Raw genomic sequence first — 27,808 nt, forward strand, 5'->3', positions numbered from 1 at the left:
CTTAAAGACATCTATCAATTGTCAAGATATATTCTAGAGAGGTTGTCTTATATGGAGATGTTTTTCTTCCCATTTTTGTTTTTCAAAAGTTAAAAAAGTTTGATGAAGAAGTTTTTAAAAATGCTTTATGAAAGAATTTTAAATAATGAAAGAATTTTTGAAAAATGTTTGATGAAAGAATTTTGAAAAATATTTGATGAAGTTCTGAAAAATGGTTCCCTTTACTTTAGGTTCACAATTGAGACAAATTACAAAACAAGAGTTCATTAAAAATCAAAAAATTAACTACTCTTTTAATTTCTCAAAGTTATGACTCTTTGACAAGTGTTACGGGTTGATGGGTTGATTTTAGGTTGGCTTCCTAAATTCTATGGTTTTTGTCATTGAGCTACCTTATTTGTCTTTATCCATGTGAACATTGTGTCACGCCCCTTTTTTTGCGGCTTTGCATTTTAGTCAAATGCGGACAAAATGATGCAACTAGCATACTCAATTGCTAGACCATTTAGAACACTTCTATTTTTGCTCTCTGAAATCTTCCATTTGTTCAAGCTTCGTAGACTCTTTTAGTAGAGGCAGTGCAAAAAATATCAGTATAAAAACAAAATTTTTGAATGTTTGTGTGAAGTTGACTATAACATGTGTTTCTCAATTCTTTTAGTCCATCTTCACTGAAACTCCCTATTTATTTAAACCTCAGACTTTGCCGCTTGTATCAATTTATTAAATTCCATTTTATTTTCCTTAATTTAAAATAGTTAAAGTGTTCATCTCATCACAATGTCTTTGACTTGACAACCACATTGGAGCAAACACCGGATTGTCAGGTATCCGATCGATGCCATGGTTTGAAAGTAACCTATTCATAAAGCCAGGGTTTTTTAGTTAACTCTATAACCAATTGCTTTTGCGAAATAGCTCAACTTTATTGTATATATACATATAGTTTTTCTTTGCCTTCATTTGGCTATCTGAAGGGTTCATCTCATCACAAAGACTTTGACTTGACAACTACAGTTAAGCAAACATTGAATTTCTAGGTATCCGATCAATGTCATGGTTTGAATGTAATCTATTCATAAAGCTAAGGCTTTTGAGTTACCTCTATAATCAATTTGTTTAGCGGAATAGCTCAACTTTATTACATATATATAAATTATATTAACTTCTTGGTATACAAATTTAATTTCTTAAGCTCATTAAGAAGAACTTGTTATAGTCTAGGTGTCGTTGAAGGTTAGAAAATTTTATCCTTAGAATTCAATTCCCAGGCAACTGACCTAGACTAAATTTATCTACTCCACTATTCCATTTATGAAGATTTTTATCATTATTGAACGTCCTTAATAAAAGCGGAAACAAATCATTTTTGCAACCTTATATGCAAGATGCTCTATTTTGTTTGCTTCTATACATACATAAATGCTAAGTCCTTTGGTCGTCTCTTCTTGGGAGGAGAAGGCTATCTTGATCCCTGTAAGAGAAGTATATGATGTTCAGGTGTACTATTAGAGAAGGATCAAGAGTCCTTGTTTTACGAAGGTTTAATCTTACCACTTACCAAGAGACCATAACTTTTATTCTCAAGAGAGCATCTATTTCAGTTGATATTTAAAGAATTTCAAGATTAAAATTTGCTCGTTGTTAATAACCTCATAAAGTAACATTTTATTTAACATGTTCAAAAATTCCAGTGACTTACAAACTTGTAAACAGAGGAAAAGAAAAGAAAAACAAATTTATATTAGCTTATATGTTTTTTATGCAAGTGCAAAAAGGTTCGTGGTAAATGTAAATGACTTCTTGTTTCTCATCAGAATGCCCCATCATTCATCAAATATCCATGGCCCTGAATCAATCAAATTTTGGACCTTGCACTTCAGTGCCCCACATTTCTCAAATTTATGCCCCAAGCTTCCTATGTGGTAGTTGCTTATGGCATCAATATCGTAGCCCCCAGGATACCTTTTGGCTTGGACTAAACCGGAGTCACGAGATTCTTTTCAATGAGTGTTGGAATAAATTCCTCATATATCTTTGGAATCGAGTCAATATGATTATTCCCTCAGATCGTCCTATGTTTGACTGAATATGATACCACTGTATTGATTTCAAATTCATTCTTAATGTCATTATCATTATTGCTTCCTAGCTTACCGTTCATGATAGCTCTTTCAATCATCTCTCTACACATGAAGATATCAAAAAATTTCTTTATGGAAAAACTTAGCATATGGTTGATATATTGAGATTTCAATGTGTCGATAAACATGGTGATGGATTCCCTTTCGGTCATTGGTAGGTGCACTTGGCAAGTAACGTCTCTTCATCGTTATGCATATTGTCGGAAGCTCTCGTTATGGCTCATCTCCATGTTTTGCAATGTTGTTCGGTCAGGGGTTATTTTAGTCGTGTGTTTGTATTAGCCCAGACAAACATGAGCTAAATCTTTCCATGAGTGAATTTGAGTGCGACTCAACTGATTATACCACTTAGAAGCATGTTCGATCAGAATATCTTGAAAGCAGTGGATTAATATTTGATCATTACTGGTGTATCTAGTCATCATTCGAATACACATCGTGAGATGGATAGTAGGGAAACCGGTTCTATCGTACTTTTTGAAATCATGCATTTTGAATTTGGCCGGGAGCACGAGATCGAGAACCAAAGCTAACTCGCTTGCATCCATTTCATTTTGGGAGTTTTGTCCTTTCAATCCTTTAAAGTAGATTTTGTACCAGTCCTTCAAGTTCTTAGAGATATCATTTCCACCATTCTTCATTTGATCAAAATCAAACATGTTATAATTGGTGGGGTTATACTGAAGATTTGTCATAGTTTCTTGAGCCCTAGGGGCAGATAAACTTGCTTGGTGGCTTTGAAGCCTTTCGGGTGAAATGATTAGCTGTTGAGCAACATGTTCTATCATACACTCAATGGTTTCCTCATTCGAGGAAATCTTCTTCTTACCTTTTACCTTGCCGAGTCTATCCAGTTTCTTAATAATTTGGTCGACCATGTTGGCTTGGTTTTGTAAAATAGAATTCATAACATCTTTTGTGATTGCTCCAATTTAGATTCCCAGTCTGTTTGCATTTTCTGCAGACTCTCTTGCAGCCCCTTTTTCAACTACTCAAACTTTGCTTCCATCTTTAGTACTTTGTCAGGACCACTGCCATGGAATTCCCTATGAATTAAACCCATGTCTTCATGAATGATGCATGCAAAAATGCTTATATAAATGTAATGGATGCAAAAATGCAATGATGCAAATGCGAATGAAATACAAAAAGGTATTGATCCCAAATATAAATATCATAGAACAATGTTTTCACAAAGATGAAAAATATGCCCCTCAAGTGTTCTATGTCCTCCTAGACTTGTGTAGCAACTCTATTCAAAGCATGGCCCATCTTGGATTACACCCCTATTGCACTGAAGTTGTGATTTAGGCCTTGATGATTAGATGTGTAATAGTTATAGGCAAGTTTCTACAGTTGCATCGTTGTTTGGATCGACTGATCACCTCTCAGATCTTTGGATATTGTTCTATCGATCAACTTTACTATCTGATCTTCAAACGAACTTCCTTTTCATTTCCTCTAAGCTTCAATTATCCAACAATGCATGTCTGTGTATGCATCTACTTGATTAATAAACAATTTCTCTATTTATGAAAATTGTCCAATTAGAGAGTCATATGCGGATCAACACCTTCATATTATGTTATGATGATGCAATGCAAAAAGGTTAAAAATAACAAAAAAAAGTGAGAAAATTGAATAAGTACATGTAAAATAATCGATAAGAATAAAAATATTATTCAAAGATGAATATAACACCTACTCCATCATGATATCTACCCAAATATGCTTTTATTAAAATAGCAATCCTACCCGGACATGCTTTCTACTCGAAATGATTTATTTCAGAAAATTAGTCTTAACTGCATGGTATCTAGTTCTCATGTGTTCATCAGGAAATAAATTTATTCTATGAATTTAAAGTAAAGATCAAAGGTTCAGAATCGTTCCTCCCTTGTGTACACATATTAGGGTGACTACTATCGGATAGAATTTCAGCATTACTTTTGATGAGAAAGGGTTCACTATATACATGGTTTCGGTTCTAAGGTAATAGGGGTACTCCAATTGTCCTTGTTGTTGGTGCCCCTTTAGGCTGTCGAACCCTCAATCCTCATCCATTATAGACTTAAGCGGATTAAGTTCAATTCAATGAAGCACATTTCTTATGTCTACATGGACGACTGCTAATGAAGATCATAAGGGCATGTACTTAGGAAGTGATTCACTAGCCTGTGTAGAGGGCTACTCACGAAGGCACTAGTGACTAATTCCCACTTAGCGGGACAAAGCTCATGGCATGCAAATACACGTGATGTGTGTAAGGAGAAACTCAAAAACTTTTGACAAAGAAAAAACAATACTCTTTTTCAAAAACCTTGACAAGTCTGAAAACAATGAAATTAAACGTTAATACAACTATTTACAAGAGTAAAAATGATGCATGATTATGAAAATTGAAACTAAAAGGATCGTAATTTAAATCAAGGTTCAAATTATAAATTTCCAACCACTCGGACAACGTATAAATAAGGCCTGGCTCTAAAAAACCCCAACGGAGTCACCAAGTTTTCATAATTATTTTTCATAAATAAATTAAATTTAAAAATAATTATGACTTTGTTTGAAAACTTTAGATTTTCGTTTAATTCAAAATTTTGAGTCGCCATCGACCTTTGGGTTAGGTATGTCGAATACCTAAAAATGTATTTTAATTTTGTTTTAAGAAATAGACAAAAATTGGTTTACGTTTAACAAAGATTTATTTTAAAAGGTCAGAGAGTCGATTACAAATGGGAAAGGGTAAGCACCCCACAACACCCAAAATTAGTACATTTTGATTAAAAGTTGTCTAAGTAGTGGAACTTTACATATTCAAAACCAAAATTTAAACTACGATCCTTTTATTTCAACTAAAAATGAGTGAATCTCTCTTTTTTTTTATACTTGACTCGATAAAAATGATTTCATTCACTCAAATTTATTTTAAAATGATGTTCTTTTGCTACATGAATTAACAGAAATTGAAATCCAATCATGTTGGACGTAATTTCGCTAACCCATGACGCGAGACAACATTACTTTTGATAATTTTTTTGAAAATGAATACAATGACGTGTAATGAACGACATTAAAAAGATGAGCGAAATATTCATCATGAAAAATAGATAAAACTAAACAGAAATAATAAAATAAAAATGACTAAACAATAACAAATAAATATAGACATAAAGTAAGTGAAAATGAAAATCTATATTTATTAAAATAGTTATGCAATACACAATATATCAATATATATAAATATATTTATATAATATGTATATATATAATAAAAAAGGAAAAATATTTGAAGTGAATAATAAAAAAATAAAAATATATATGCATACACATTTAATTAATATTAATAAGCAAATAATAATGTGAATATTAAATTATTCGAAATAACCTTCGGAAAAACACCCTAGATGTTTGAAGGAGATCAGTTGAATAATATTAGATCTAACGAATATGAAAACATTAAAAGGCATTTTGCTAAAAAAATTATATATGTAATATGCGTAAAACATAAAGCATGACTACTATGTACATATATAATATATTACTATTTAAAAAAGGTAACATATGATATATACGTATAATTTAGTACAAAAAAAATACAATGATCTATTACATACTTAGATGTTACAACGTTAGGCAATAAGCAATGTATACATACACATACAAAATAATGGAGTATATAACATGGTGACCAAAATGAAATTCATGCAAGATAATAGCCTAGAGTAAAAATAAAATACAAAAATTAAACAATAAAACTAAAATAAGACCAAAGTAAAATAATCACAAATTAGAATGACTAATTTAACGAGATCCAGAAAATTAAAACCTTGAAATTAAACATAGACAGTGGATAAATTGAATTAAAAGGCAAAATTTGGATCTAAAGTATAGGAAGAGTATTTATCTCTTAAAACAAGATTCAGGGACCAAAACAAATATCACATAAATATCATAACCAAAATAAAATAGCCACATAAAATGCAAACACCAATAAACATAAATTAATATATAATAATACCAAATTTAATGGCCACGATTAGTAATTTACCCAAATTATAATAGCTAAACGCCTAGGGACTAAAATGTAAATAAATGAAATTTAAAGATCAACAACAACAACAAAACCCTATTCCCATATGCAATGGGGTAAGGGGAGGTAGGATAGTAGGCTGTCCCCCAACGCCAGGTTGAGAGCAGCTTCCGTGGAAGACCTCCGGCAGAAAAAAAAATTAAAAATAAAGATAAAATATAATGCATGTTTAAATAAATAAATAAAATACGTATGTGAACAAAATAGGGATTGCTAAAATTGCGACTAACCCAAGTGCCGAAACTCTGAAAACCCTAGTCCTAAACGGCGTTGTTTTGGGTATAATATAATTACTCATTTATAACTTTTATGAAACTCTAGTTCTCATATTTTCTTCTCCCCGCCGTTTCTTCCCTCTTTTCTCTTCCTCTTTCTTTTTTGTTGTGCATTTTCTCTATTCTCTTTCCCATCTCATTTTATTTCTTTTTTTAACCACAAACCTCATTTTTACTAAAATTAAACATAAAACCTTAGATCTGAGTAAGTTATCTCGGATTTTACCTATTTTCTGATGATTCTTGGATTTTCAACGAGATTCTCAATCCAAAACAATAAGCTTTTATCTCGATTTTTCTTCTCTTTCATTTTTTCGAATGGTTTTTGTGCTTTTTCTTCGAAATCTCTTCTTTTTTTCTCTCGGTTCTTATTCTTTTTTTTTTTTATTTGAATCCTCTCCCCTTTTCTAGTGATTTTTCAGTTCTCCATTATCTTGTCTTACATGTATTTGATGGCTTTTGTGCTTGTTGAAGATAGGATATGAGTACCCTACTTTTGTGATTGACAACTCCAGATCTTGACTTGTTTGTCTTCATTTGAGAAGAAAATTATATATGAAAATTTTTAACTAATTTTTTGTCCTTTTTGCTTGATTGATGAGTGTTGATGGGCAGCTGAGGTGAAACGGCAGTGTCAGAGCGATATGGTCGAGGCGACGGCGGCAGTGGTAGAAAGTGATGGTGGCGGCAAGTGGAAATCCTAGGGTTATAAACCCTAAAACATTTGAGTTAGGATTAACTTTTTGTAATTCGGGCTTGATTGATTTTGGGCTAACAAAAAGTACAAAATAATTTTAATAATAATAATAAGTCAAACAAAAATTAGTTGTTACAATGGTCACTCGACTATTCATATGTTTAAAACTCGTTATTTTTTGTTAAAAATTGACGGTTGTTTGAGTTAAATGATAACATATTGATTGTGATATAATAAAATTTGATAATTAAATTGTTTGAATTGTATTTTATGGATCGACTCTTTGTTTATATTATGATGTAAAGCCAATGTTTGAGAACATTATGTTATCGAGCCATTGGGTGCTTAAAAGTAAAAACAATGTTAGTAGACATCATTAAAGTATGATTATCATATTTCAGTAAATACGTTAAGTTCAGCTCAAACGAATGCCAATGTTTTTAACAAAAAAAAGATAGAGTTTAGAATATACGAATAATTATGCAATGGTTTTGTAACTTTAAATAGTAGAATAACTTAATAAAATATCATCATATAGTTAAGAGACTATTTTGTATCTTTTAATACTTAGGGACTTAAAAAAATAATAACTTTAGTAATTATTTCATTACTTTTAAAATTTTAATACTAAAGTATAAATGCATTCATACTTAAGTGACAATTTCATTTAGTTTACCGTGTATAATCATCAGGTTAATAATTACACCTCTTACCATTATTGTGCCAGATTCAAACAAATCCTGAAATTTTCCCATACGTATATACTTTAATCAGCTTTAAATTCCTTAAAACAATTCGTGTTAAGCTTTGAGTAATCCCCACACGCCTACGACTATAATTTGACCTGGTCTTTGATTCAAATTTGACCTCCCACACGGCTTTAAATTGGTAATGCCAATACAAATCCTACATTAATTAAATATAATTATTTTTAAATATATATATATATATATATATATATATATCTATTGAATAATATTCAATAAAATATATTATCATCTATTGATAATAAATGTGCTATGTATGTTAAAGATATAGCAATCAATTATATCTTTAATATATATATATAATTAAATATATTTTTATTTTATGTGACAAAAAATAATATCATTTTGATAAATAATCTGAAATGGATTTATTTTAATAATTATTCTTTGAGAAGATGATATTTAAATAAATTAATTATTATCCATTCAAAAAAAAGTAATCATTACAAAAATAATGAAAATAATTAAATGGTTAATTTAAAATTTGATCAAAATAAATTAATTTAAAAAATCAATCTACTCGATTATCAAATTTAAAATAAATTGGTAAGCTTTCAAACTAATAAAATAATTCCATTCTTTAAAACTAATTAATTTAAACCAAACCAACTAATTCTGATAAGTTGCGCAATTAAAAACCCGTTGAAACAGACTAATACTCGCCTTATAAATAACTTAAAAATTTAAAGTAAAATATAAATAAAAAGAAATGCAATAAGCAGCCAAAAGCAAGGGAACAAATTTCAAAGAGCCATCTCCAGTGTTTAGCCACCATCTTAAAGAAGTTTAAATGCTAAAATTGATCTGCTGATAATTCTCATTTTCTTTCTTTTTCAATAAACAGAGACTTTGAGAGAAGAAAGATTGAAAGCCAGCTAAGGGGTTTCTTGATCTTTGAGAAAGGGATTAGTAGCAGTGTTTTTTTTTGTGTGTGTGGTTATGGAAGATGAAAAATCGACGATCGAAATGGAAAGTAGAGATATTGAGCTTTTAATCCCAGTCGCCGATTCCGTCCGTGATGATTCCTCCAAACCGTCTTCTTCCTCTTCCCCGCGTCATGCCGGTCAAGAGGTTAATGTCCTTTTATTTTAGAATTACTCTTTAAACTATTATTTGATTCGTTTGACTTGGTCTTGAGCTGTTCATGCTGCTAATTTTAAGATTGTAACCACGATTTTTTTTTAACTAATGGAGCTTAACGAGGTTTTGTTTGGTTAAATTTGTTGCTAACGGAGAGTAGTTGGATGTTTCAGATCGGGTTTTAGATTTTAATTGATAAATATTGATTCTAGAAGAGTTATGGAAACTGGATATTTTTCCTGCATTTGGGGTAGTGATCCTTTCCTTTTAGAGGTTATCATATGTATCCGCTTTGTTTTTTCAAGCTTAAAATTCCGGGGGAAGCTTGTTAAAGCTCAAAACATTGAGTATTCCATAACTTTTATAGATGCATTGAATGATTGAATCCCTCTGTTAATGCACTTGAATAAATTTTAGGTTTAGGGTAGCAGGCTTAAATTTGAAGTAACCCTTCTGCTTATGTGACTTGATGACATTATATTTCTGAGTTGATGGATTGGGAGAAGTCCTGAAGAAAATAGTTATGACTCCTAATGAAATCTGTCGAAAAAAATGTCTTCAGTTTGTTGCCTATATCAGAATTATATGCTTGTTCTTGTCTATGAACTCGTGTATTGACTGCTTACATTGCTTTTAACTATGCCTGACAAGCCTTGTTTTGTGCAGACCTTTTATAAAGTTGTTAGGAGTTGGGCTTCTAAGAAGTTCATGACAGGATGGTAAGTGCCATTCTTTCATATCCATACTCTAATTTATGGCCTCATGATGGATTTTTGTGTAACTATAATCTGTATTATATTTCCTTGTGAAAAAATTGATACGTTCCAATTTAGCTTCATGTCTTGTATCATTGATCATGGTTGAAAATGATTTCACTAATACATCAAACTTAAATGTATCCACGGTTCGAGGTAGGCTATAGTTGAGACATATCATGTCATTTTAACATGCTTAAAATTAATTGGTTGTATCATGAATAGCCAAGTAAAATCAGTGTTTCAGATAAATGTTTTTAGCTAAATAATTACCGTTGCCAACAAAAAGAATTCTCGTATGCAAAACTGTTTTTCCTTTGATGTATAAGATCCAAATTTTTAAAATTGGATTTTAAATTTGATGAAGAAAATTGGGAGCTATTAATACGATATGCTATTTATCTTCTATTAAAATTGTTGGCTGTCTTGAACTTCCTTTGCTATTTATATATGATCTTACAAAATGGGATTCTTTCCATCATGACTTTTTGACCTTTTATTATATTAATTTTAGTTTTAGTATTTGTGGTTCCAGTAGCGAATATTCATATTTATAGCATCATATCTTATAGAATTTTGATAGCCCTTTGCATTGCTGTTGTAGCAGTTGTTGATTCTTTTTTTTTGCAGCGTTATTCTGTTTCCTATAGCAGTCACGTTCTACATAACATGGTGGTTTATTCACTTTGTGGATGGCTTTTTCTCTCCAATTTATGTTCATCTTGGAATTGATATATTCGGTAAGCATCTCATTAGTTGGCAGCTAAAAACCTTTCTTTCTCCTTTCCATCTAAACATGTGAATTTCGTTCATTGTTGTCAAATCTTTTATTCCCCCTTCCCCCTTCCTCCTTGATCGTTGAATTTGTAAACATTTTTCTATCTTTCCTGAAGGTTTATGATGATGAGGATTGTAGTGTCTGCGACGTTTTAGAAATTCTAGCCAATAGAAGGGTTTATTGTGAGAGCATGGATGATATTCTGGACTGGAGGAATCTTCTTTTATTGTCAATCATCTTTAGCTCTTAGGAAATAGATTAATTCTTCTGTTATTATTCACATGAAATTTCCATAGAACCATATTTTCATGGTATGGAAACAAAGAAATACATACATTTGTTCAAGGGACTTTAGTGTAGGACGAAGTGCTTGTTTGAGATTTCACTTTTAGGTATATACTATCTTTAAAGGTTATCTTGCTGAACATGATATGTATGGCAAAACGGCTAGAATGGATTCTCCGGAAGGCCCTTGCAAATGATCTACGAGTTTAACTGATGTATCTTAATATCAGTCCATTTTTACTAATCGTGTCTCCTTCCAGAGTATCCCATCTGGTATTCTGGTTAACTAACAGGTTTCTTGATGTCTGCTTCCTTGATAGGTCTTGGATTTATAACTTCTTTAACATTCATCTTCTTGATTGGAGTATTCATGTCATCTTGGTTGGGAGCATCTGTCCTGAGCCTTGGTGAGTGGTTTATCAAGCGGATGCCATTTGTTCGACATATCTACAATGCTTCCAAGCAAATTAGTTCTGCCATATCTCCAGGTTTTTATCTTCTTCTTCCACATGAAATAAATTAACTTAGCTGGTTATGTTATTGTAATTGATTCATGTGATGATACTATATTGCTACATCACTTTTTATGATCTGTATATTTATTGTGTTTCAGATCAGAACACACAGGCCTTCAAGGAAGTAGCCATCATAAGGCATCCACGTGCTGGTGAATATGCATTTGGGTTCATCACTTCATCTCTTACTCTGCAGGTGCATACAAAGAAATCCAGCTCGGTCAAGCTCAAACTGTTAGAAGCTTAGCTTGATTGAGTTATTCTTTTATGATCGATCTTGATTCAATATAATAATCAAACTACTTCAGTTTGCTTGATTAGGCTTGTTAAGCTCATTTACTTGGTAAACGATGAGCTCAATTCGCATGCATAAAAAATTCTCATGTTTCAAACTTGACTATCTCTGCTCAAGCTTAAGTTCAAATTGAGATTTTTTTGTTGCAAATAAAAAAATAGGATACTTGAGTTCCCAACTGAAACTCAACCGAACTAGCATACAGCATCAAATATTTGACTTTTAATTATCTACTTTTCTTTTAAATAGTTAGCTCTGGAATTTGATATCTCGACTACTGTTTCACTTTCATAGCAGACTATCATATCGAGAGTGCTGTTTTTATTCTTCTGATTTTGGATGCAGAGCGAATCCGGTGAAGAAGAACTATGTTGTGTCTATGTTCCCACGAATCATCTTTACATTGGCGATATATTCCTTGTCAATACTAAGGATGTTTTCAGACCAAATCTATCAGTCCGTGAAGGAATCGGTGAGAGATTAACTTCTTTTGTTATTATATACACATGCAAAATTACTTAAACGAGGAAGGGGATTTGAATTTGCCACTTCACCTGAGGATGGTTTCTCTTGTTGTGAAGTGGTAATCTATGTTTCCGAGCTCGGGTGTGAATGTCCGATATGGATATGGATTTGGACGTTTACGTCACCACACTCATGTTTAGACCTGTGTTGGGCACGGATGCCAGATACAAGTACTTTTGTAAATTATTCATATTCTTACGTTGCAGAAATCATCGTGTCCGGAGGGATGTCCATGCCCCAGATCCTGTCAACACTTGACACACGTTCGCCTCTCGAAAGAAGTAGATCCGACAGAAGCTAAGGTTTAATGTAGCAGTTGTAGAGTTTTATCTTCTCTGATCTCAGATTCGAATCATTGGAGAACCCGCACGATGACGTGTTGGCAATACTGGATCAGATTTTAGATTTTGTTAGTTGTGTGCCTGATTCTGGTGGCACATGTAACGTTGCTTGTTCACGTAGAATGCAAAACATTTTGCTCTTCAAATGTAGTTTGGTCGAAAATACGGGCCACTTGCCTGGTAGGTGGTTTGATGTTGTATTGTGTTTCTTCTTCCAACTGTTAGAACAGCACAGTTATTATAGTAAAATTCCAAATGGGGTTCTTAAACAAGACATTTGTGTTTGTAAATTATTCCGTTCGATCAAAGAGAATTTTGAATTTGGTTCAATCATAATTATCGAATTGAGTATAAATAACTTTTTTTTTAAATGAGCCTCATTAAAAACTCCTAAGACCTATAAGGAGAAAAAAAGTGTATTAATACCTTGTTGTTGAATCACATTTTATAATTTTTTGATATAACAATTTAAGACAAATTGTTTTTGGACTTTAATTGAATTTATTCAAAGTTTTTCAAAGTTTTCAAAAATAATTCAAAGTTCATTAAAAGTGAATTTGTGCACAAAACTGATTTTCACGTATGAAGTATCGATATTGTTTATGTGGTACAGATACCCTAGGTAAGAGAAGTATTGATACTCTCTAAGTAGTACCGATACTACCAACATTGCTCAAATTTCAGAATGTAAAATGGTACCGATACCCAAAGGGGTACCGATATTACTTTAATAGTATCGATACATAGGCTTAGTATCGATAGTATGAAGTATCGATATTGTTTATGTGGTACAGATACCCTAGGTAAGAGAAGTATTGATACTCTCTAAGTAGTACCGATACTACCAACATTGCTCAAATTTCAGAATGTAAAAATGGTACCGATACCCAAAGGGGTACCGATATTACTTTACATAGTAGTATCGATACCATAGGCTTAGTATCGATATCGTCAGGCCTAGCGACTAGTAAAACTAGTTTTATTTAAAAATAAAAAAGGTAGTACCGATACTCCCTATAGGAGTACTGATACCCTATGTACTGGGCAAATTTATTTTGCAGAGAAAACATCCTCAACGGATAGAAGCGGCCACAAACTCATTCCAACATATAAATACAAGTTCAAGACACTTGAAGAAGAGTTAGAACACTTATCCAAGCAGTCAAACATAAGAGAAGAGTTTTTCACTCTTTATTTCTATTCTTTTGTAAATATTTTGTTCTTGTGAGCTTTTTTTTTGTAAACTCCCTACCTTTGAGAGGTTTTATTATTTATTTCTTTTTACCTTTTGTAAAGGGGATTAGTTATACTTTAGCCAATTGAAAAACTAGAGAGTTTGTAAAGGTTATCTCTTTGTCATTGAAAAAGAAAGAATAAATTAGTGAATTTGTTGAAAAATCCTTAGTGAGGAGATAAGGTAGTGGAGGTAGACTTATTTGAGAAGTCGAACAACTATAAATCGCTGAGCAAAATTGTCTATCTTTTCTTTCTCCTTACTTTCTAATCAATTTTTGTCATTTCACCCCCTTGTACATTTTCCTGTTGTTCAGATTGATCTTCAAAAATCCTAACAATTGGTATCAAAGCTTTACTCATTAAAAGGTTTAACAACCTTGAGACGATCCTTGAAGAAGCTCTACCGATTCCCGAAGCAATCGAGAAGATGAATTTCACCTCCGGCTCGTTCTACATGGAAGACTCCCAACCGATCAACAAGTCTCCACATTTCAATGGAGCAAACTACCATCATTGGAAGAAATTAATGAAGTTATTCATCCAATCTAACGATCTTGATGCATGGGAGATGATCGAGAACGACTACTCTTCTCCAAAGAATAAGGAGTGGAGTACTCAATAACGAAAGAAAGCTCAACAAAATGCCAAGGCCATGCACATGTTGTTTTATACCTTCGGTCTCGATATCTATGAAGAAGTTCCTTCTTGTTCGAATGCCAAGGAACTTTGGAATAAGCTCGAAGAAATCCATGGAGACAAGAAAGAAGAACCAACAAAAGGTGGTGTCTTTAATGGCTCATGAAGAGCCCAAGGTATCTTCTAACTCAAGTGAATCAAATTCTTATTCTTTTTAATGAGTTACAAGATGCATACGATGAATTATTTTTGGAGTTTGAGACCATGAACTCCACATACAATAAATGATTTCAAAATTTAAAGTTGAAAACGATTCTCTTTTGAAAGAAAAAATTGATTTTGAAAAAAAAATGAAATTTTGAAAAATGATTTAGAGCTTTTAAAAGTAAAAAGTGAAAATTTTGAAAAAGAATACCTTGATTTAAAGGTTAAGCTTGAATGCTTAACGAAAGAAAAATAAATCATTTTAAATAATTCATCTAGTTCCATAATGACAAAATGCTCACATTGTCATTATCATGGTCACAAGGAACATACTTGTCCTTTAAAGAAAAGAAAACGTTTTAAAATTAGACAAGTATGAGTTCCTAAGGAAACAAGGGGCATTGAAACTAATGTTCAAGTATCCAAAGCAATTTGGATGCCAAAATCTACTTAAATGTCTCTTGTAGGTGTGAGGGAGCAATGGTGATGAAAGTGACGATACTCAAATGCTCTAACCACACTTGAAAAAGGAATGAATAACCTCTAAGCTTAATTCTTTAATTTTTTATTATTTGATTGCTCATTTATGTTTTAAACATGCATGAGTTTTGATTTTATATAATTTTATATTTTTCATCTCATATATGTTGAAAATATGTTATGATGAACATTTTAAAGTTTTAATGATTTTTCATAATTTTTAGTTCATCATTATGAATTTTGGTCAAAATTGGTTTTAAATGCAAAAGATATCTTGCTAACAATTGCTATCAACTTTTCAAATGCTTTGATTTTACCAATTTTATTTTTTTTACCTAAATTTAAATGTTTATGCATGTGGTTTAAAATGCAAATGACATCTCTATAACAATTGATATCAAATATTTCAAATGCATAACATTTTTGGATAACTTTATGCTTATGCACTTAATTTCAACAATTGGTATTGCATAAAGTAAATTAGACTTGGATATACTTAATTTCATGTGCTACTAACATGTTTGTTAATCTTTGTTGAAATTCAATTTTTTAAGTATCAAGGTCTTAAAGTTTAATTTTTGTTTGGAATGCATTTATTGAGGGTGAGCTTTGATTTTTCAAATGATTTTTTATGTAAAATTTACCTCTTACTCTCCATTGTTATTTTTAAACTTTAAAGTTGGATTATTTTTTATATAACAAAAGGGGGAGAAGTATGGGTTTGAAAAATTCAATTTTTTTTAATGAAAAAGAGGGAGCTGAACATTTTCCAACAATTGGTATCTTTTTCATTAAATGTTTTATTAAGAGGGAGTTTTGCCAAAAACAATTTGTCAAATGTTTTGTTATATCAAAAAGGGAGAGATTGTTGAACCAAATTTTTTAATGTTTTGATATAATAATTTAAGGCAAAATGTTTTTGAACTTGAATTGAATTTATTCAAAGTTTTTCAAAGTTTTCAAAAATAATTCAAAATCCATTAAAAGTGAATTTGAGCACAAAATTGGTTTTCACGTATGAAGTACCGATATTATTCCTACAATATCGATACTATATGAACAATACTGATATTATTCATGTGGTACTGATACCTTAGGAAAGAGAAGTATCGATAGTCTCTAGGTAGTACCGATACTACCAGCATTGCTCAAATTCCAGAATGAAAAAATGGTACCGATACCCAAAGGGATACCGATACTACTTTACATAGTAGTATCGATACCATAGGCTTAGTATCGATATCATCAGGCCCAAAGGCTAGTAACAACTAGTTTTATTTAAAAATAGAAAAGGTAGTACTGATACTCCCTATAAGAGTATTGATACCCTCTTTACTGAGAAGTTTTATTTTGCAGAGAAAACATCCCCAACGGCTCCCAAATCACTCCCAACGGCTAGAAATGACCACAAACTCATTCCAACATATAAATACAAGTTCAAAACACTTGAAGAAAGGGTTAGAACACCTATCCAAGCAATCAAACACAAGAGAAAAGCTTTTCACTCTTTATTTATATTCTCTTGTAAATATTTTGTTTTTGTGAGCTTTATTTTGTAAACACCCTACTTTTGAAAGGTTTTATTGTTTACTTATTGTTACCTTTTGTAAAGGGGATTGGTTCTAGTTTATCCAATTGAAAAACTAGGGAGTTTATAAAGGTTATCTCTTTGTCCTTGAAAAGAAAGAACAAATTAGTGAATTTGTTGGAAAATCTTTAGTGAGGAGCTAAGGTAGTGGAGATAGACTTAGTTGAGAAGTCGAACCACTATAAATCGTTGTGCAAAATTGTCTATATTTTTTTCTTCTTACTCCCTAAACAATTTTTGCCATTTCACCCCCTTGTACATTTTTCGATTGTTCAGATTGAGCTTCAAAAATCCTAACATTTGTATTACCAGAAGAAAAATCATTGAATACAGTAGATGTAATAATCTCGGGACAAACTGATTCAAAATACAAGACATTTCTAGAACAGAGAACCCACTTAGTCAAAGTATCTGGCACAATATTACAAGCTCTAGGAACAAAACACACTTTGTAATTCAAATTAGCATCCAAAATTCTACGAGCTTCTCGAAGATGATAACCCAACATGGACAAGTCCTCCTCCGGTCGAGATATCTTGCTGACTACAATCGTTAAATCCGATTCAAAGGTTACATGTGTCCACCGATACTTACTTTCCAAAAAAAGTATTGCATTCAGAGCATGAATCTCCGAAAGCCCAGCTTCGACACAACCTGATGACGATGTAGCCAAGCCATCAAGTACCTGGTCAACGACATCTAAGGCAATAACCCCTACAGCCATTGTACGCCCAGTAGACTCGAAAGCATCATCCAAATTGATCTTCACTTAACCTGGAGGTGAGGTTTCCACTTCGCCTAACAATACACAAAACTCCTCCTAGACAAGACTACAAAGCCCACGCTTTATCCATCACCTGTTGTAACATCCTACATTTCGGGCTAGTAATTTCGAGTTACTCAAGGGGTATGTGGACCTTGTGGATTTCATAATTTAAGTCATTAGGCTTAATTGATTTAGAATTGGGCCCAATTAGCCATAAAAAAAGATTTTTGAATAATAGAAAGATGAGAATAATCAAAAGTGTAATTAGCCCATTTTTAAAGATGAAAGATTTTATATCTCATATTCTCTTCCTCATCATTCATTTCATCTTTCATCCTCTCAAAATTCCATTAGCTCAAAGATAAGTTCTTGAGCCTTTCTCATACTTCAAATTCGTCCATAATCCTTCCATCAACATTGTTTTAAGGATTCAAGCCTTGGGTTTCTTGTTTTACAAGAGAAAATAGGTTTAGAGTGTTCAAATGTAAATGGAGAAAAAAAAAAGACAAGATTAGTTGAAGAAATGAGCTTCATTTTGGATTTCTAAGCTAATGTAGTATATTTCTAATCCTTTATTGTGTTATGAAACTCCTAAACATGATGCCTTGTTGGGAATTCAGGTGTTTGAACATATTTGGGGGGTTTGCTAAATTCTTACTTAAATAACGAAATTGATGTAAAGAAAGCATTTTTATGACACTTTAAGACCCTTAATAACTTCCTAAAGCTTTAGCGTATGACTAAGAACCAAACTATGGCCTTTAGAGTGATTTTAGGTGTTTTCTCGAGCTTAAATAAGATATCTTTGGGTTAGAGTATCGGTACTGGATGATTTGGGGGTGAAATTAGGTATTATCAATATTGTTGGGGAGAGTATCAACATTGCCCATACAGTATCGATACTCAGGGTAAATAGTATCGATACAAGGCCTATTTTTCAGCATTTGAATGCATTTTTAGTACCGATACTCATGAGGATATTGATACTTGACTCTAGGGTATCCATACTACAAGTAGAGTATCGATACTCCTAGTTTAGATGGTTAGTTTTAACCTCATTAAGTCCTGAAAGAATGAATGATGATCCGTAATGGTAGCATTTAGTCTTTGAGGAGCGTAAATGGCTAAAGAGGCCCATAAATACTCATACGGGTGGGTTACAACTGAAGTAACCATATCAAGTGTAACACTTCCGAGTTTCTTCAACTGATCATGTATTGAGTAATTGTGAATAAATGATCATTCTAAAAGATACACTATCAAGTGAGACGATGAACGACACGACTAGAGTGATAGTGGAAGACGACTACTACGTGGACACCTATAATCAAAGTTGTGCAAGTTTCCTTACCAGTTCAAGGGAGAACCGATGAGAAGTGCGATGAGAATGACTAGAGAGTCGTTGTTAATGAACTACTGTAACACTCATTCCCCGTATACGTTCTCGTACACGAGTCATAGATATCACATGACTTTTAAAACATTTATGTACTTGAAAACTAGTAAAATATTTTTTATTTATTTATAAAACGATTTAATAATGTAATATTTAAAATTAACTACTAATATGTAAAATATCATTTAAGTTTATCACATGGTAGTTTAAGTTCGAATATAATATAGTATTGCAGACCAAATACCATATGTCCTATAAGAGTATCATATAATATCTAAGTACATGTCGACTAGTAATATCAAAATAAACATCTAGAGATGTCATATTATTACTGATAAAGCAATCCTAGACAGATGATGTCGGTTGTACCCCTCACTTTGATCATACGCTATTACCTGCGCGTGAAAATCATCACACACTAAATATACACTTAGTGAGGAATAATATAATAAATGAGGCATATTAAAACATAAATATTTCATAAAAGATCAAAATACGAGTTTAATCGTATAAAGTATATTAACACATAAAATTGACTTGATAAGCCAAGTTTCCATCAAATAACCTGCGAAACATTATTTTGAATGCCTAGCATACTTATCAATTAGAATATTTCAAAATATTTATTCACAACCCAATGTATGACAAATGAGAATGCAAGGTACACAATGAGCACCTAAGTTCCACAATGACATATAGGTACTATGGTACACAATAACACCATACTAACCATTTTTGGAGTAGTAATCCTGTACGACTACCATCATACACCAAGTATGCCAATTACATACATAGTGTTTCAGTAGACAAAGTACTACTACAATACCACCTTATTTATGGTATTACAACACCATCATACACCAAGTATGCCAATTACATACATAGTGATTCGGTACACAAAGTATACTACAATACCACCTTATTTATGGTATTACAATTGTACCTATGACTCTCAATGTACATACAATAGGCTTTAAAATCTAAAGCGCATATTAAACATTTATTCCAAACCATCAATAAATGATAATTTGTATGAAACACATCCATTCGTTTTAGGGCAGTTCATACCCTAAAATCATCCGTAAAATCATTTTCATAAACTTTATGAAAATATTTATATATCAAAATACATTCAAAACATATTTAATAAAAACACTCGAGGTTGACTCATCGTAAGTCGTCCTCATATCATATAAGTACATAATAAATGCACTCACATGGTATGCCTCGCTATTATGCCTTACTGTTAATATTCGATTACTCTTGGGCTTTTTCCTTGCCTTAAACTTTGTTTGTATCACATTTTTTATCACGATCTACACAAGCATCCTTACAAGCACATACAAATATAAAAGACATGTTTTTACTCTTACTAACATTTTATACATGATAATAATACCCAAAAGTATTATTATTTACGAGTTCTTCTAAAATTCATCTTAAATTTTACTTTTTACACATTATGGTTATTGTCGTGATTTCCTTCAATTCAAGGCCCAACTAAGCCCAATAAATTTTCAACATTAAATTTCCAGCCCAATCTCTCAAAAATACCATAATTACCACTTAAGCCACTAACTTTCTCAATATTTACCATTTTATATTTAAACTTTGCCAATATCCCAAAATGGATTAATTTCACATTTTAATTTCAATTTCAGCCCTCAAATAGTAAATTTCAGCAATATACATCAATTATTGAGTAATTACACAATCATCCTATAAATTTTCAAAATTGTCGAAATGGTCTCCCAACTTTTGAAAAATTACAAAATGACCTACGAAAATTTGTAAGGCTTGTAGGACCTTACAAATAGCAGTTATAAGCCATGAGAACTTTCTACAATTTTTCCCCAATATTTCCTACAAGGTTGAATGCTTTAGGGGTGTGAATGTTATGATTTTCACTTGATTCAAGTATGAAATCAACGTCTATTCAACATTTTAAGCCCTCTACAATCAAACCCATAAATTAATTTCATCAAAACACATCTTTTACCATAAGCTAGGGTTAGGCCAAAACTTATATTAACATATATAGTCATTTATATTTGATTTTATTCATCAATCATGCTTGGAAATAATTCTACAACCTCAAAAACATCTAAATACTTCATCAAATCATGAAACCCTAATATGAACATAAAATCTAGAATTTGAGATCTTTGAACACAAACCAAATTAGCATGCAATAATGGTACCAAATGATAGCTTTTTTCAAATTTCTAGTTCACAACTCGATCTAAAATCCAAAAGATATTTTTCAAAATTGAAAAATTAATTTTCTCTTACCTAGGTATGGGGGAGCGTGAAATGGAGCCGAAAATAGATTGGTTTCATGAAAGATTCCTTTAATTTCATGTTAATTTGGCATTTATTTAAGCTTAAATGAATATAATATTTATTTAATGAGAAATGTCTATTTTTTTACCCTTAATGAAACTTGATATTTACCTTAATACCAAGCCAAATAAACCTTATTATCTTTATAAAGTCTAACATGAACCAGTTAATTTACCCTTTCCAACTTTGCCTATGCAATCTTTCCAAAATTTAAATCTTGCCATTTTTCATCCAACAATCCAAATTAAAATTGGCAATAATTTCTCAAATCCAATGATCCGTATTATTTTCCATTATTTTAACATGTTTAAATAATATTTTTAAGCTTGATTTAATAACCTTCAATTTTTTTCCAAAATTGTTATTCGATCCGATTTAACAAATTTTTACCAATCTTTAACAATTTATAGGTTTTAACATAAATTATAGATCCAAAATCTGATTCCCATGAAACCCCACACTTACGTGTGAAGTATTTATTTACGAGTTTAGATTACCTAAATTTTTTAAAATTACTGTTTTGGTCCTTGAACTTTTCTAACTTTATAATTTGGTCACCATACTTTAAAATTTTATGTTTTGGTCACTATCCAAAATTTGAAGGTAATACAACTACACTCGAATCAATTTTTGGGCTATTTATAATATACCTAGTGGGTAGCAATGTTTACGAATTGCCTTAAAGGCACAAAATACTAAAGTACCATTAATCTCTTATAGAGGAGAGAACGAACAAGGTAGTAGAGAGTGAGCTAAAGACCTCACCTACTAGTTTCGTAATTAATAATAATGATAAGATAACCACTTGATAATAATTTTACACATGTAATAACCATAATAACCTTATGAGGTAAGATTTCATAAGACTAGTCTTTGTGTGATGCTCGGGGAATAACAAGGACACTCGTGTTACTTTAGTAGTGTGACAACCGTCTTGTGTGTATAGAATATATGGATATGTCCAAGCCATTGCAATGACACTTTAATTACTAGTAGGAAATATGCTCTGATGTTGTGTGACTCAAAGGCATTCCAAGTACTCTAAGTAGTAAACTAGCAGGGCTTAGGCTCTGATACTATATGACCTGGAGGAATCCTAGGTATTGGGCAATAAAGGCCTTTATAAATGAATATTTTGATTCTAAGTGACACAAGTGTTATCTAGGGTACCTTTGGTATGATTGAGGGGTGGGAGTCCCCGATATGCTAAGTGACCCTCCGACTACACCATGATGCCTACCATTGTTTATATAATTGTACCTGACGTCTTTGTGATATCGGGTAGTATCATTGTGTATTGCATGATGATGCATAGCAGGATGATACTAAAGTTGGAGACTTAGTATATGTTTACTCATGCCAAAACCATTAATAGAGACTAAGAGAAGCGTGAAACTAACACTAAAGAGGTAAAATTATTGAGCCTTAGGTAGAGAGCACTTTATTAGATCATGATTGTACCTATTACTTATTAGAATGTCTTCTAGCATGATTATGTTTATGAGATTCATATCCGATTCTGGATTAGCGATTATACTATTGGGCTTTGTAAGCTCAATGTTTACATGTTTCTGTTTGCATGTTAATATATCAAGCCGTTCGAGGAGCACCGTCATAGCAAGACTTTCAGTAATCCTCACAGAGTACTGTTTGGTTACTTATAGTTGACATGTGTATTCATATGACCTTTAATTATGTATTTAGGATTTGTAAACTTGAATTGTATTATTTCATTTAAATTATGTGTCATGGAGCTTCGATTTTATAAAAAGTATTTTATTACTATATTTGAATTGATGATTTTAAATTATGGTTATGGTTATTGATTTTAAATAAATGGTTAGTCACTTTGGTGGTTCCATGTTACATTCTAATCTTCTGGATTTCGGGTCAGATCAGATTAGGGTGTTACATTTAGTGGTATTATAGCGTCAGGTTGAGTCAATTCTAGGACCCAATTTTCGGATGTAGTAAGGTGTCAGTGAATACATGCCTCTAGATACTGAAAGTACTCTTTTAAGACTTGAATCCTGATGATATTTATTCTTTGTGACCGTGTTTACGAAAGTGGTGATAGTGTTGGTTTCCGAGTGTAGTCTCGATGACATGATGGAAAGTCATGTCACTAATCCAGGTAATCTTTAGCGATAAGTTCCTACCTAGGGTAGAGGATCGTAAGGTTTCGATGTTGGTGAGCGTCATTAAAATTACCTTCTTTAAAGGATTTACTTCCGCGCTCTAGGAGGTAATGGATGTTTTCATAAAGCACCGATTGCTCAACTGCCTGCACTGAGTATGATAACATTGATAAAGTATTTGGTATAGGGGCTAAGGTGGGTTAAGACCTTGAAATTATATGGTTTAGCTGATAATGACTCAATTCTAATCGATCAGGGGTTGGGAGGAACCATGAGAATTTTGAGGTAGCTTCATCTTACATTCGAGGATAGGCTTGAATGTGTCATTGTGTTGCTCAAATATGACGTTATCGACTGGTAGAGGTATCCCTATATCCTGAGATACATGCGTGGTATCTGTCTCTAAGTGAGTGTAGGGACAATATATCAGCAAAGCATATAAAGACATCTTGAATATGTAGCCCTTCTAACTGGTTAAGGAGATTGTACGATGCTTAGTACAAGAGAGGTTTTCTTTGGTTAACTTTATATACTTTAGAATTGGTTTCAATTGAGTTCTTAAGGTGAAGAAGGTCCCTTGAAGGGCATCATATAAGTATTCATGTGAAATGGAGAAACACCCGCCTAGAGTATTCTTTGAATTAACATGATAGGTTAAAACCATGAAAGGGGTATAAGAATAAGGATGAGCTAGACGATAGCGATAGGCTGAATAGGGGGACTTTGGTATTAGTAAACCTGTCTTAATCAAGTGGCCAGGAGAGCTAGAGATCCTTATGAGCAAATGAGGGTAACATTAGTTTAGTCGTATCTATCGAGTTAGAGGCCTGAAGTAGGGTCTTAGTGGAAATTGCTAACTTCACCACTTGGGCAAGCAAGAAATGTTCCGATGGAGTGTTTTCGTATATGGAGTATGTGCATTGTGGGATGAGGCATCGAGGAAAATGCCTAAGACTCTTTAGGATGTGTTTTAAAGGTGGATCAATAGAGCTTTTGTGAGGGACTACCCTAAATTAAAGAGTGATTCTAGTAGCTTAGTAGGGTAGAGAGTATGTTTAGAGAGGAGTCAGTGTGTGGCTCCGGTAAGTAAGCATCTAAATAGTTTAGCCTGATTTCTGTTTTAACTACATGTGTTTCAATTTTTCAGATTCTACGAGACCTAGAAAGAATATTGTTGATGTAGATGGGATGTCAAGTATATTTTTAGCAATTTCAGTTATTTATGTTATACTAGCAGACAAGGTTATCTTAGATCTTCTTCGAGTGGTTGGATCAGGCTCGGTAGTCGAGTTGCTTGTACCTCAGAGTTTTGAGACTAGAGGAGAGCGTCACTATGGGCTGTCAAGTCATATGCGAGGCTATAAGGATGTTTTTGGCATTGTTAGTTGAGGGTTCATGTGATCGATCATATAGAGTTGTAGTAACACCAAGTTCAACCTTCGAGGCAGATATTTCCATGAGGGTGCTAAGCACATCCAAATTACTTAGACCAATATAGCAATCATCGTGTTTGCCAGAAAATATCAAGATTTAACTCAGCTAGTGCCAAGGAATTTCAATTACTAACTGGGCAGAAATGCCCCTTATATTCACATGGAGTAAGTTAGCTGAATGCATGTTTTAGTGCAGCAGTTTTGAATCTCATTTTATGTAATAAGGGTATTATGGGAAAAATGGTGAGTTACGAGTCTCGAGGTATAGAGAACTATTGATCGGTTCTTATGAGGTTGAGGATCGACTCTAAGGAGACGTTTGTTGATTGAATCATCCACTTGAGTGGTTCCACGAAAGAGATCATCTAAGTGGCTATTCAAGGATATGACTGAGGTTTAGGAGTATATGTTCCACTTGAGTATGTGTTGCGTGTTCTATAGGAGGACCAGAGATGGCTAGTTCGTTCAGTAAGTAATCGATTCTCAGTCATAGTTACTTTAAATACACGGTCCAGTGTTTGGCATGTGCGTGAACTGTAAGGAAAATAGGGATCAATAGGGTAGCATAGATGAATATTGAATTAGAGTCGCAAAGCAGAAGTGTAGAGATCAATGTTAAAAGTCAAGAATTGTCATCATATCTTCGATAACCGATAATGAGGCCTTGTATGGAAAGTGTTAATAGGATCTCGACGGGTAGTATATCGAGATACCTAAGTTTAACAAGTAAAAGAGATTTTATAAGATTGTGCAGTATACTAACCCGATCAAGTAATGTTAGCCAATAAAGAGTTATATGATAATAGTTGAATTGTGGAATAACGTTGTCCTTATGAAATGTCTCAAGCACTCATTATTAGACAACAAGAAAAAGTTTCATTGGCCTTGGGCCTCTCTAAGGATTATTGATTAAGGTTCGACGCAGATAGTTTCTTTTAAAATATCACAGGTTGAATTTACGAGTTCAAGATTCCATGTCGTGTTGCGAGGACTTCTTCTTGGGGGATCAGACGAATAAGAGTTTAGATGCTTTGAGGTTCTAAATGTTTGATCAAAGATTAAATCGTTAGTTGATCTAAGAAAATTTCAAGGACGAAATTTCTTTCAAGGAAGGGAGAGTTGTAACACCCCGAATTTTGGGTTAGTAGTTTTGGGTTACCCGAGAGGTATGTGGATCCCTTGGATTTCATAATTTAATTCGTTGGGGCTTAATTGGTTTAGAATTGAGTCCAATTAGCCATAGCAAAAATCTTTTTGAATAATAGAAAGATAAGAATGAAGAAAATTGTAATTAGCCCATTTTAAAAGATGAGAGCTTTTATATTTCATCTCATATTCTTCATCATTCATTTTTCTTCCTCCTCATTTCATCTTTCTCCCTCTCCATATTCTATAGCTCAAATGTAAGTTCTTAAACCTTTCTCATACTTCAAATTTGTCCATAATCCTTTCATCAACATTGTTTTAAGGATTCATGCCTTGGGTTTCTTGTTTTGCAAGAGAAAATGGGTTTAGAGTGTTTACTTGCAAGTGAAGAAGAAAAAGACAAGAGTAGTTAAAGAAAAGAGCTTTATTTCGGATTCCTAAGCAAATGTAGTGTATTTCTAATCATTTGTTGTGTTATGAAACTCCTAAACATGATGCCTTGTTGGGAATTTGGGTGTTTGAGCATATTCAGGGGTTTTACTTAATTCTTACTATGAAGAAGTTGATGTAAATAAAGTGTTTTTATGACACTTTAAGACCCTTAATAACTTCCTAAAGCTTCATTGTATGATTAGAAACCAAACTATGGCCTTTAGAATGATTTTAGGTGTTTTCCTGAGCTTAAATAAGACGGTTATGGGTTCAAGAATCAATATTAGATAATTTAGGACAAAAATTAGGGAAGAGTATCGATACTATTAGGGAGAGTATCAATATTGTAGGTCAGTATTGATATTGGGCCTATTTTTCAATATTCAAATATATTTTTAGTACCGATACTCATGAGGTTATCGATACTACAAGTAGAGTATCGATACTACCTAGTTTGGATGGTTAATTTTGACCTCTTTAAGTCCTGAAAGAGCGAAGGATGATCTGTAATGGTATGACTTAGTTCGTAAGGAGCGTAAATGGCCAAAGGGGTCTATAAATACTTATATGAGTGGGTTACAACTGAAGTAACCGTATCAAACGTAATACTTTTGAGTTTCTTTAATAGATCACATATTGAGTTATTATGAACGAAAGATCATTACGAAAGATACACTAGCGAGTGAGACGATGAAATATGCGACTAGAGTGATAGTGGATTACGAGTACTACGTGGAAACCTATAATCAAAGCTTTGCAAGTTATCCTACCAATTCAAGGGCAAGCCGATGAGAAATATGATCAGAATGACTAAGGAGTCGTTATCAATGAACTACACTCAAATTGAGTGTTGGGCTAGTTATAATATACCTGGTGGGTAGAAATGTTTATGAATTGCCTTAAGGGAATAAAATACTAAAATACCATAATAATTTGCATAATGTTCTAGGGGAGAAAACGAACAAGGTAGTAGGGACTAAGGTAACGACCTCACCTACTGGTGTCGTAATTAATAACAATTATAAGATAATCACTTGATAATAATGTTACACGTGTGATAACCATAATAACCTTAGGAGGTAAGATTCCATAAGACTAGCTTTTGTGTGACACTCGATGAACAACAAGGACACTTGATGAACAACAAGGACACTCGAGTTACTTTAGTAGTGTGATGATCGTCTTGTGTGTATAGAATATCTGGATATGTCCAAGTTAGTGCGATGACACTTCAATTACTAGTAGGACGTAGGCTTTGATACTGTGTGACTCGGAGGTGTTCCAAGTACTCTAGGGAGTAAAATAGTATGACGTAGGCTCCGATGCTATGTGACTGGGCAATGAGGGTCTTTTTAGATAAAGATTTTGATGCTAAGTGACTTGGGTCTTATCTAGGGTACCTTTGGTAGGATATATGGGTAGGAGTCCCGATATGCTAAGTGACCCTTTGACTACATCAT

At 32.7% G+C, this 27,808-nt stretch overlaps 1 protein-coding gene across 1 annotated transcript; it reads left to right on the forward strand.

Moving 5' to 3' along the window:
* The first annotated feature begins 8,713 nt into the window (after positions 1–8,713).
* LOC120166283 (protein CONTINUOUS VASCULAR RING 1-like) lies at positions 8,714–24,173 on the forward strand. The gene is made up of 8 exons (XM_039175579.1): positions 8,714–9,047; positions 9,723–9,775; positions 10,442–10,551; positions 11,195–11,362; positions 11,488–11,585; positions 12,030–12,156; positions 12,416–12,511; positions 24,163–24,173. Exons 1-7 carry the CDS (start codon positions 8,916–8,918, stop codon positions 12,508–12,510), a joined length of 783 nt encoding a protein of 260 aa, XP_039031510.1. The 5' UTR covers positions 8,714–8,915; the 3' UTR covers position 12,511; positions 24,163–24,173.
* Positions 24,174–27,808: the final 3,635 nt, after the last annotated feature.

This window comes from Hibiscus syriacus, unplaced genomic scaffold, assembly GCF_006381635.1.
Source record: "Hibiscus syriacus cultivar Baekdansim isolate YM2019G1 unplaced genomic scaffold, ASM638163v2 tig00111634_pilon, whole genome shotgun sequence".
Taxonomy (NCBI): domain Eukaryota; kingdom Viridiplantae; phylum Streptophyta; class Magnoliopsida; order Malvales; family Malvaceae; genus Hibiscus; species Hibiscus syriacus.